Here is an 11,919-nt window from a genome sequence, read left to right as displayed (position 1 = left end):
GCAGAATCTTGGTGGGAGCTGACAGGCACTTCTTACATGGTGGCAGCAAGAGAAAATGAGGAAGAAGCAAAAGCAGAAGCCCCTGATAAACCCATCAGATCTTGTGAGACTTATTCACTACCACTAGAATAGCACAGGAAAAGACCAGCCCCCATGATTCAATTATCTCCCCCTGGGTTCCTCCCACAACATGTAGGAATGCTGGGAGATGAAATTCAAGTCGAGATTTGGGTAAGGACACAGCCAAACCATATCATTCTGTCCCTGGCCTTTCCAAATCTTATGTCTTCACATTTCAAAACCAGTCATGCCTTCCCAACAGTCCCCCAAAGTCTTAACTCATTTCAGCATTAACCCAAAAGTCCACAGTCCAAAGTTTCATCTGAGACAAGACAAGTCTCTTCCACCTATGAGCCTGTAAAATCAAAAACAAGCTAGTTTCTTCCTAGATAAAATAGGGGTACAGGTATTGGGTAAATACAGCCATTCCAAATGGCAGAAATTGGCCAAAACAAAGGGATTTTACAGGGCCCATGCAAGTCCAAAATCCAGCAGGGGAGTCAAATTTTAAAGCTCCAAAATGATCTCGTTTGACTCCAGGTCTCACATCCAGGTCATAATGATGCAAGAGGTGGGTTCCCATGGTCTCGGACAGCTCCACCCCTGTGGCTTTGCAGGGTACAGCCTCCCTCCTGGCTGCTTTCATGGGCTGGTGTTGAGTGTCAGCAGCTTTTCCAGGCACATGGTGCAAGGTGTCAATAGATCTACCATTCTGGTGTCTGGAGGATGGTGGCCCTCTTATCACAGCTCCACTAGGCAGTGCCCCAGTAGGGACTCTGTGTGGGGGCCCTGGCCCTACATTTCCCTTCTGCACTGCCGTAGCAGAGGTTCTCCATGAGGGCCCCACCCCTGCAGCAAACTTCTGCCTGGGCATCCATGCGTTTCCATATATCTTCTGAAATCTAGGCGGAGGTTCCCAAACTTCAATTCATGACTTCTGTGCACCTGCAGGCTCAACGCAACATGGAAGCTGCCAAGGCTTGGGGCTTCCACCCTCTGAAGCCACAGTCTGAGCTGTACATTGGCTCCTTTCACCCAGGCTGCACACAGCATGGGGACCCTGGACCCACGAAACCACTTTTTCCTCCTGGGCCTCCAGGCCTCTGATGGGAGGGGCTGCCATGAAGTTCTCTGACATGGCCTGGAGATATTTTCCCCATGGTCTTGGGGATTAACGTTAGGCTCCTTGCTACTTATGCAAATTTCTGCATCCGGCTTGAATTTCTCCCTAGAAAATGGGTTTTTCTTTTCTATTGCATAGTCAGGCTGCAAATTTTTCAAACTTTTATGCTCTGCTTTCATTATAAAACTGAATGCCTTTAACACCCCCTTCTCTCTGGCATGCATCCCTCCCAAGGCCCATCCCAGATGCTCTTCTTAGTTCTCCTGTTTGTCTCAGAATTATTAAACAATATACATGCTCTGTTATTTCTTGCATTTTCAATTTCAGGTATGATCTAATTTCCTATTGTGGAGGAAAGTACTTTCTCTAGTTTATCAGCAGGCCTGTGAAAAGTTCCCCCTTCCCATCCTCAGAAGGCAAAGGAAGTAAAATATCAATATTTGGTTACATCAGTGTTCAGAATGTATATTATAATAAAGTAAATATTGTTCATAGCCAAGTCTGAATAGTGGAACCAGATTAAATTTCCTTATCTGTACATGTTTTGTTTTTGTTTATGTTTTTCCCCTCTTGGAGTTAACAATTGCTCCTCCCCAAACTCTGACTCATTCATCCCCATGCTCCACTCAAGAGATTCAAATATAACAATCTATTAGCTTCATTTATTTTTTGGAAACATCTCTCTTAGAGCTCTCTTATGTGTGGACCAGTCTCTATTGGCTGCTCCCTCAGCCTGGTACACAGGTTTCCTGGGATCTCCCTTCACTCTTGTCTTTGGATTTTCATTCATCTCTCTCTGATGTTGGATCCATTACTTCCTGGATGCCTTGTCTTTTTCTTTCTGGATTTATATCCTTGTTTTGGTGGAGCACATCCTCCTGTAACTTTCTGAAAATGGGTACAAGGAAGATATATTTTTGAGCCATAGCATGACTAAAAATGCCTTTATTCTGCTCTTCTATTTGATTGATAGCTTAGCTGGATATAGTTTCTGGGTGGAAATATTTCCCCTTAGACTATTTTGGGGAAGATGTGGAACATTTCCAGAGTCCTAAATGATCCCTTGTGCTATCTCTTTGTTAGTCCCTCCTCCCTAAGTATTAGTTGCTGTTCTACCTTCTCTCCTCATTGGTTAGCTTTGCCTGTTCTATGGAACTCTTTTGTTTTATGGTTCAATTTGTTCAGCACAATGTCTGTGAGAAGCACCATGTTGCTGCATGCATCAGTACTTCACTCTTTTTTTGCTGCCCCATTGCATTAAATTCTACAACGTGTTATTTGTCCTTTCTCTTTCACAGCGTTAGAGATTTAGATTGTTTCCAGATTTTGGCTGCTGTTAATAGTGCTCCTAGAAAAATTCTTGTAAACTTTTTCACTGATATTTTTACTAATTTCTCTTCATTGTGCTCCCAAAAGTGGAATTGCTTGGTCATAGATAGGCATATGTTGGCTTAGCATATACCAACAACTTTCTAAAGAAATTTACATCCTCACTAGTTGATTTTATAATTCCATTTATTCTGTATCTTTACAAAATGAGGTTGATCAGTCTTTTAAAATTTGTTTATTTTGGAAAGTGTTTAGGAATATTGCACTGTTGCACTAATGTGCATATCCCTGATGAGTAAAGCCACTCATTGAACCTTGGATATCTTTTCTTGTGAGGTGCCTGTTCAAGACATTTGCTTGCTTTTTAAAATATGGCTACTTGTGTTTCTTATTGATTTGCAGAAATTTATTATGTATTCTGAATATGAGTTGTATACATGCAGTGTGTCAGTGAACGTTCAATAACTGGCTTTTGTTTTTGTAACGAAAACAAAAACAAAAGTCCCGATTGGTTGCATTTGCCAACGTCCACGTGTGAATGCTCCCAACCCAGCTAAATCCAAGCTACCAAGACAATGTCACTTAACACAGAGATGGGAAGAGAGGGGTGCATGTCAGCTCTCATGAGCCAGGGCATGCTGGCTTTAGTGCACCACTGAGTATGGGAATTGCAAATAACTCATCCAAGTCTGGGGTTTAAAAATGAAGTTTTTAAAAAGTCAGTTTTATTGAAGTATGATTACATGCTGTAAAAGGTACCTATTTAAAGTTACCTTTTCATGAGTTTTGAGAAAATATACACCCATGTAACCACTACCACAAGCAAGATCTGGATTTTCCATCATCTCCGAGTTCCCAGGTGTACTTTTCATGATCAATCCCCACCCCTCCTGACTCTGCCCCAGGAAACGACTGATCTCCTCTGTATCTCAGATGGGTTTGTCTTTCCTGGAATTTCATGTAAATCAAATTCTATAGTACAATTGACCCATGTGTCGATGGACACAGGACTTGTGTGGCAAAAGCATCTTTAAACATTTGTGAGCAAGTCTTTGTGATATGATTTCACTTCTCTTGGGTAAACACACAGAAGGTGGAGTGTGTGGGGCATGTGAAGGGGGTGTGTGTCATGTTTATGACACTGCCAAACTGTTTTCATTCCCACCCCAGCAAATGTTGGAGAGTTCCATTTCCTGCACACATTTGCTGACACTCGGTATTGGTCGTCTATTTCAATTTGAGTCATGTTTATGGATGTGTTGTGGTATTAATAGTATCATTTGATGAAGAGACGCTCTTAATTGTAGTAAAATCCGATTTACTAATTTACTCTCTTATGTGTGGCATTTTTACCCCGTTCCCGAAGTCTTTGCCTACCACAACATCGTGAAGACATTCCCCTATATGTGCTTCTAGAGCTTCATTATTTTTATTTCATTCATTATTCATTTACTAATTTTTAAACTGACAAATAATAATTGTGTGTATTTACTGGGTATAATGTGATGTTTTGATCTATAATGTGACGTTTTGACCTGTGCATGCATTGTAGAAAGATTAAATCAAGCCCTGTAATCCCAGCACTTTGGGAGGCCAAGGCAGGTGGATGATGAGGTCAGGAGATCAAGACCATCCTGGCCAACATGGTGAAACCCTGTCTTTACTAAAAATACAAAAATTAGTTGGGTGTAGTGGCGCACACCTGTAGTCCCAGCTACTTGGGAGGCTGAGGCACAAGAATCGCTTGAACCCGGGAGGCGGAGGTTGCAGTGAGCTATTGTGCCACTGCACTCCAGTCTGGCAACAGAGCAAGATTGTGTCTAAAAAACAAAACAAAACAAAAAAGATTAAATCAAGCTACTTAACATAACCATCATCTCACCAACTTACCATTTTTCTGGTAAATTAAAAGTATATTCTTTTACCAGTTTTGAAGTATGCAACACATTATTTTTATGTGTCACCATGCAATGCAGTAGGTCACTAAAGCTTTTTCCTCCAGTGTGATGGAAAGGTTGTTTCCTTTGATCAACACCTCCCTTCCCCATTCCTCCCCTCTGGCAGCCCCCGGCCTCTGGTAACCACCTTTCTGCTCTCTGTTTCTAAGTTTGACAGTTTTAGATTCTAGACAGAAATCATGCCATTTGTCTTTCTGTGCCTGGCTTATTTCGCTTAGCATAATGTCCTCCAGGTCCATTCAAGTTGTCACAAATGACAGGATTTTTCTCCTTTTCATGGCTGAATAGTATTCCATTGTGTATATATGCCACACTTTCTTTATCCATTCATCAATTGATGAACTGAGATTGATTCCATACCTAGGCTACTGTGAATAAGACTGAAATGAACATGGGAGTGCAGACCTCTCCCCAACAGAATGATTTCAGTTATTTTATATATAAACCCGGAAGTGGGATTTGTGGATCATAGGCAAGTTCTCTTTTTAGTTTTTTGAGGAACCGCTATGCTGTTTCCCATGGTGGTTGAACTAATTTAGATTCCCACCAACAATGTGCAAGACTTCCCTCTTTTCTGCATCCTCCCTGACACTTGTTCGCTTTCATCTTTTTGATGAGAACCATTCTGACAAGTGTGAGGTGATGTCTCATTGCGTCTTCAACGTGCATTTTCCTGATGACTAGTGATGTTGAGTATTTTAAAATATACCTGCTGTCCATTTAAATGGCTTCTTTTGAGAAATGTCTGTTTAGGTCTTTTGCCCATTTTTATTTATTTATGTCTTTTTTTTTTTTTTTTTTTTTTGAGCCAGGGTCTTGCTCTGTTGCCAGGCTGTTTGTCCATTTTTAAATTGGGTTATTTATTTTCTTGCTACTGGGTTGTTTGAGTTCCTTATTGTGAGTAGTAGCCCCTCATCAAATATATGGTTTGCAGATATTTTTTCCCAGTCCATGGGTTGTTTCTTCATCCTGTTGATTGTCTCCTTGGCTGTACAGCTTTTTCGTTTGATGCAATCCCGTTTGTCTATGTTTTCTTATGTTAGGTGTGCTTTTGGGGTCCTATTCAAGGAATAATGGCCTGGACCAATGTAATGGAGATTTTCCACTATGCTTTCTTCTAGCAGTATCACATTTCAGGTCTTATGCTGAGGTCTTCCATGCATTTTGAGTTGATTTTTGCATATGATGTAAGGTGAGGGTTCAATTTTAGTTTTCTGCACATGGATATTGAGTTTTCTCAACACTGTTTATTGAAGAGTCTGTCCTTTTCCCATCATTTGTTCTTGGCACCTTTGTCAGAAATAAATTGACAACAAACACTTGGGTTTGTTTCTGGGATTTCTATCCCATTCCATTGGTTGATATGTCTATTTTTATGTCAGTCCCATGGTGTTTGGATTACAATAGCTTTAAGGTATTTTGAAATTAGGGAGTGTGATGCCTCCAGCTTTGTTCTTCCTACTCAAAACTGTGTTGGCTATTCAGAGTCTTTTATGGTTTCATATGAATTTTGGGATTGTTCTTTTCTATGTATTTGTAAAAATGATATTGAAATTGATAGAGATTGCATTGAATCTGTAGATAGCTTTAGGTAGTATGGACATTTTAACAATATTAATTCTTGTAATCCATGAATATGGGACATTGTTCCATTTATTTGTGTCTTCAACTTCTTTCATCAATGTTTTGTAGTTTTCAGTGTACAGATCTTTCACCTCCTTGGTTAAATATCTTTCTAAACTCTTTTACATGCTATTTTAAATGGTGTTGTTTTCTTAATCTCTTTTTTGGATCATTGTTCATTGTTAGTATATAGAAATGCTATTAATTTTTGTATGTTGATTTTTTAACTTGCAACTTTATTAAATTTGTTTATCAGTCCTAATAGTTTGAAGACTAACAGGTAGAGTCTTTACAAGAAAAGAAAACTACAGGCCAATGTCCTTGACGAATATAGATGCAAAAATCCTCAAAAAAAGACTAGCAAACTGAATTCAACAGCACATTAAAAAGATCATTCACTATGATCAAGTGGGATTTATCCCAGGGATGCAAGAATGGTTCAACATATATAAATCAATAAATGTGATACATCACACTAACATTAGGGACAAAAAACACATGATCACCTCAATAGATGCAAAAAAGCATTTGAACAAATTCAGCATTCATTCATGATTAAAACTCTCAAGAAAACAGATATAGAAGAGACGCACCTCATCACGATAAAGGCCATATGCAACAAGCCCACAGCTGATGCCATACTCAGTGGTGAAAAGCTGAAAGCTCTTTCTCTAAGATCAAAAACAAGGCAAGGATGCCCACTCTTGTCACTTCTATTTAACGTGGTGCTGGAAGTTCTAGCCAGAGCAATTAGGCAAGAAAAAGAAATAAAAGGTACTGAATAGAAAAGAAAGAAGTGAGACTGTCTCTGCTGATGATGTGATCTTATATAGAGATCTCATTATTTTATCTTTGACATGTAAGTCTAGGGTTCACCCCTAGTTAATTTTTGTGCATGGTGTCTCGATGGTAGGTGAGATTGGCTATCTTATCCTATGATTTTTGGCCATTGGACATCTTATCCTATAATTGCATATTTCCATCTCTTTTATTTGTTTCTTTTTATGTTTTCTTTATAAATTCTGAATTTGAATCTTTTGTTACATACTGTGGGTGAAGGTCATCAATGCTGGTTCAGAAACCAACAGAAGTCAACATGTCAATGGCTTAAGCCCACAAGGCCTTCCCCACTCCTCACATTGCCATCCAAGCATGCCGCGCCCCTACCTTGTGGACCCACTCTCTGACACGTGAGCCTCCAAGATAGCCCGGCAAGGAAGAGAGGCAGCAGGGCTCCCACAACCTGTGGCGTGGAAGTGGTAGACATCTATCCATGCACATTTAACCAATAGAAACTCATCATGTGGCCCTAACTAACTGCAGGTGGCTGGAACCTGCCAGCCCACGTGCCCAGGAGGGAGACAGTGAGCCCGCAGTCTCCCCATGATGCCCCACAGGTGGCTTCTCTGGGATGGGATTGGTGGAAACTTTGATTGTGTGCTTATGCTTTTGTGTGCATTTTGCTGCATTCAAGATTGTCAGTATTTTCTCTAATGATTTGTGCCTTTTGCATTTTTTGTGAGATATTGGTTCTTTCACCAGGGATGGCAGTAGGCATTGTTGACCGGGGCAAATGGTGAATGTCCAGGTGACAAAGGGCAGTTTCAGCCACCATCAGCTTCTGTGGTGCGGCTGAGAATGGCCCCTTGGAGGAGGCTGCTTCTCTCTGCTTGGCCACTCTGGCACGCCCTTCCTCTTGCAGGAGGTTCTGAAGTTCCACCACCTGTTGCCCTTGGAAAGGAACTTGATGTTTCTCCCCCACAGCACACCTCCCATGAAGTTCACACCCGGGGCGTGGGGGGAGTGTTTCCCCAGAGGCTCACATGCCTGGATGCTTGCTGGGGCCATGCCTAGGGGAGGAGCCGAGTCTGGGATCCACAGAGGAGGACGTGCTTCTCTGAGCAAGGCCCCTCCATCTTGCCGTCTGTGGGATTCAGGTGCCTGTAGTTGGGGGACTCACCACAGGGTCCCCTTGGTGCCTCCTGGAGAACCAGAGGGGAGCCAGTGACGCAAAGCCTGGGATGCTGACTTAGGGTGTAGCCCTGGTGCCAGAGAGAAGCCTGGCTCATTTCTTCTGCACAGGGGCCGGGGTAGGGGCAGAGGAGTGCCAGGTGGGACATGTGGGGGCTTATTCCTTGCCAGCTGGTGCTCCAGCCCCATGCCAGAGTTTCAGGCCACAGCCTCTGTGGCCACCACAGGGGAGGGACAGCTCGTTGCAGGCGCAGGACGGCTCTGCTCTTCATGAAACCCACGATGGCCTGGCCTCACCCAGCCTCCTTCTCTGTCTCCACCCCCTCTGGAGCAGGAGTGAAAGGAAGCACTACCAGAAATGCACCCAGCACTGTCCTAGGACAGCATTGTCATTGCTTGGGAAGGGCAGCTTGGGGTCAGGGTCCCGAAGACCACCCAAGACGGCGATTCTCCAGGAGGACACAGGCCACGCAGGTTGTGGTACTCACGGCTGTGATTTCCCACAGAGAGGACACTGAGCAACATCGACCAAGGGAAAGGTTCCTGGGGCCGAGTCCAGGGGCACCAGGCTCAGCTTTGGAGGCCTCTCCTGGGGTGGGGGTCACGCAGGACGCGCCTCACTCTCCTGCAAGCAGCTGGGACGCCGCGCCTGCGATGTTGGGGATGCCCTGCCCGGTGATGTACCCGGGGACTGGTCACGTGAGCAGCTTCTGCCTGGGCTATGCCAGAATTCCAGACTCCCAGCGGGGATGTGGGTGTTCGGCCTAAACCACGTGGTACAAACAGCTCAGGCCCAGTGAGGTGGGGCCGGGGGGAGCCCCTCAGAAATCCCAGTTCCCAGACGCCAGCCAAGGGCCAGCCCGGCCAGCGGGCCTCAGGATGGCCATCCCCGCCCACCGTGTGGACCCGTTCTGCACACGGCCATGGGGTTTCCTTTCTGGAGCCAGGGGCTGGACACAACCCAGTTTCTGGGGAGGCCCCAAAGCAGCCCCACCCAGGGCAGGTGCTGCTGTTGGATCCCTCGCCTCTCCCATCCCTCAGTCCTGCCTACCCCTCGGACATCCGTGTGGTGAGGCTGGTGCAGGGCTGCCAGGATGCCTGGGAAGGACAGGGACCTCGTGGCGTGGGAGCAGCCCAGGACCACCCGCGGGTGGGGGGCATCAGGCAGGGGTCTTTGGTTGTGAACAACAAGAATGAATTCCAGTTGTACTTATTAGGAAAGGAGTTTATTAGAAGGGTCTGACCTGCTCCCGTGGTCAGGGAAGACAGAGAAAGAGGCCCAGGCCCACAGCAGGGGAGGAGCAGGGCTCGCCACTGAGCTGGGACAGTGACGAGAAACCCATAGTTGGTACGTGTCTACCCTCGTTTCTCCCCACACCGGGCCATGGCCTGGGAGCACCCGCTGGCCTTGCTGGGGTCACTGCCCACCTGTTGCTGGGGAAGCAGGGCTGGGTAATTGGGGGAAAGTCAAGACTTGGAGAAACAGCTGAGCTGCTTCTAGGAGGAGAAGCGCACACTGGATGGCCAGCTGACCACTGACGTCCACTGCAGGGCTTAGGAGCGGGATGTGGAGAGCCGTCAAGGGTAAAGAATCCAGGGGTGCAGGTGGCAGTGAGCACTCAGGCTTTGGATGATCTTAAGGAGATCACTCAGCAGCTGGACTTCTGGGTTGAGGTGGGGCCACAGCAGGCCGGGCGGGAGCATGCGGGGCGGCAAAGGAGAGACACACAGGAGGCTGGGCGGCAGCAGCTGGCCTGGCAGGAGGAGGTGGGGGCGCAGCAGGAGGGGACGGGCACACAGCAGGCAGGCCTGCACACGGGGCGGCAGAGGAGGGACACGGAGGAGGAGGGTCTGCAGCAGGAGGTGGTGCAGCAAGCCGGCTGGCAGCTAGACTGCTGGCAGCATGAAGTGGAAGCCCCAGAGCAGACAGGCACACAGCACACAGGCTTACAGCAGACGGGCACACAGCAGCCCTGCTGGCTTTGGGAGGAGGTGCAGCAAGCTGGCTGGCAGCATGAACCGGAATCATCAGAGCAGGTGGGCACACAGCAGACGGGCTTGCAGCAGACAGGCACACAGCAGGCCTGCAGGCAGGGGGAGGAGGTGCAGCAAGCCGGCTGGCAGCTAGACTGCTGGCAGCACGAGGGCGTGCAGGAGCTGATGCAGCCTGATTGGCAGGGGCTGGGCTCACAGACCGCCTGGCAGCAGGGGCTGGACACACAGCTCACACAGCTAGACTGCTGGCAGCACGAAGAGGAAATCCCAGAGCAGACAGGCTTGCAGCAGATGGGCACACAGCAGGCCTGCTGGCAGGGGGAGGAGGTGCAGCAAGCTGACTGGCAGCTAGACTGCTGGCAGCATGAAGAATCCCCGCTGCAGACGGGCACACAGCACACAGGCTTGCAGCAGACAGTCTTGCAGCAGACAGGCATGCAGCAGGCCTGCTGGCAGGGGGAGGAGGCGCAGCAAGCCAGCTGGCAGCTAGACTGCTGGCAGCACGAGGGCGTGCAGGAGCTGGTGCAGCCTGATTGGCAGGGGCTGGGCTCACAGGTCACTTGGCAGCAGGGGCTGGACACACAGCTCACTGGGGTGCAGACCAGGCTCAGGCAGGGGGCTGGGGCGCAGCAGCTGGGGGCGCAGCAGGGGGGCTCGCAGCAGCTCTCTGGGCAGTCGTCCACCTGCCAGGAGTCGGAGTAAGAGTCACAGGAACCAGGAAGGCAGACGCGGCTGCCGTAGCTCAGGTCGCTGGAGCAGACGGACATAGTGGACGCGGCCATGCTGGGGATTGAGCTGGAGGAGATGGGAGTGAGTGGGTGAGTGAGCGAGTGAGTGAGTGAGTCCGTGTGTTAGGTGCTCAGGGATGTTGGCTTTTATATGTCTCCCTGGCCTGTTGTCCCAGCTGGAGTGTCAACAATTCCCGCCCCTTCCTTGTTTGTGTTTAAAACCTAGAGAACGCTTATTAGTGCGAGTTTCATGTTTAGTCCTATGAGATGCCGTTCAGTTTGTAAAGTCCTGAGTCTATATTTGGTTCTGTTGACGCACCCTCACCTACCTTTGGCTCCAGAGCATAACATTGAAGTAGACAGGGTGTAATGTCTGCAAATAGAGTGTCCCGGGGGCCTGTGCTGGCTGCAGGAGAGATCCATCCATCCTAATCCCAGCACCTGTGGGCCATCGCCAGGGGACTCTGCTTGTCTGGGTGGCTGTGGCTTCTGGAATGCCAGGCTAGAGAAGCCCCTGTCAATGATGGCATGAGGGTGGAACATTCCTAGAAGTGACTCCCCACACTCTCTCTGGTGCATGAAGTCCCCCCAAGGGCTTTAGAGCAAGTGGCAAACGGGAAAGGGTGGACAGTGGTGTGAGCCATTTCCCGTCAGGTTCACAGTAGTTCCTGGGGGGCCGTGCACCCCCTCTTCCATCTGGGCACTTAGGGAGGCCCCAGATCCCTGTATGGGGCCCCCCATTTCCATTTGGTTTTATCCCAAGCACTGCAAACCTGTAAGTCTAACCCAGAACACCTAATGCATCTCCTCCGCAAAAAGCACAGCCACTCTCAACAGCACTGCCGTGTGAAAAGCAGCAAGCACTGCTTTCGCTTGCGGTGTATTTTCTTGATTGCCAACTAAGTCCTTGGTCACCCCAGCTAGACATCTGATCTAAGTCTCCATTTCTTCTGCAAATAATATCCAATTGGCCACCACATCTTTTTGGTTGTTTCTGCTAAATGTTTCCAATTGTATCCGATACTTTTACTTCTCAAGCATTCATTTTATTCATGATGCAGTGAGTTCTCCCATGTGCTGGAAATTGCACCAGGTGCTGAGAATGTGAAGATGAAGGGGTAGTAACCCTGAC

General features: G+C 47.3%; 2 protein-coding genes across 3 annotated transcripts in view; one reads left to right on the top strand and one right to left on the bottom strand.

The window, feature by feature from the left end:
• The window catches only part of TSPEAR (thrombospondin type laminin G domain and EAR repeats), a 214,484-nt gene that overhangs the window by 99,304 nt on the left and 103,261 nt on the right, over positions 1-11,919 (top strand). The window lies entirely within an intron of this gene.
• LOC100989875 (keratin-associated protein 10-7) lies at positions 9,278-10,866 on the bottom strand. Of its 2 annotated transcripts, XM_034948285.3 has the most exons (2): positions 10,368-10,841; positions 9,714-10,037 (listed from the first exon to the last, which is right to left on the bottom strand). In XM_034948285.3, exons 1-2 carry the CDS (start codon positions 10,839-10,841, stop codon positions 9,714-9,716), a joined length of 798 nt encoding a protein of 265 aa, XP_034804176.3. The 2 variants fall into 2 exon arrangements, with proteins under 2 accessions (XP_014198635.4, XP_034804176.3); XM_014343149.6 differs by having other exon boundaries at positions 9,278-10,866.

The sequence above is a fragment of the Pan paniscus genome, chromosome 22 (assembly GCF_029289425.2).
Source record: "Pan paniscus chromosome 22, NHGRI_mPanPan1-v2.0_pri, whole genome shotgun sequence".
Lineage (NCBI taxonomy): Eukaryota > Metazoa > Chordata > Mammalia > Primates > Hominidae > Pan > Pan paniscus.
The sequence above is the reverse complement of the archived record's forward strand: the minus strand, read 5'-3'. Positions and strand labels throughout refer to the sequence as shown.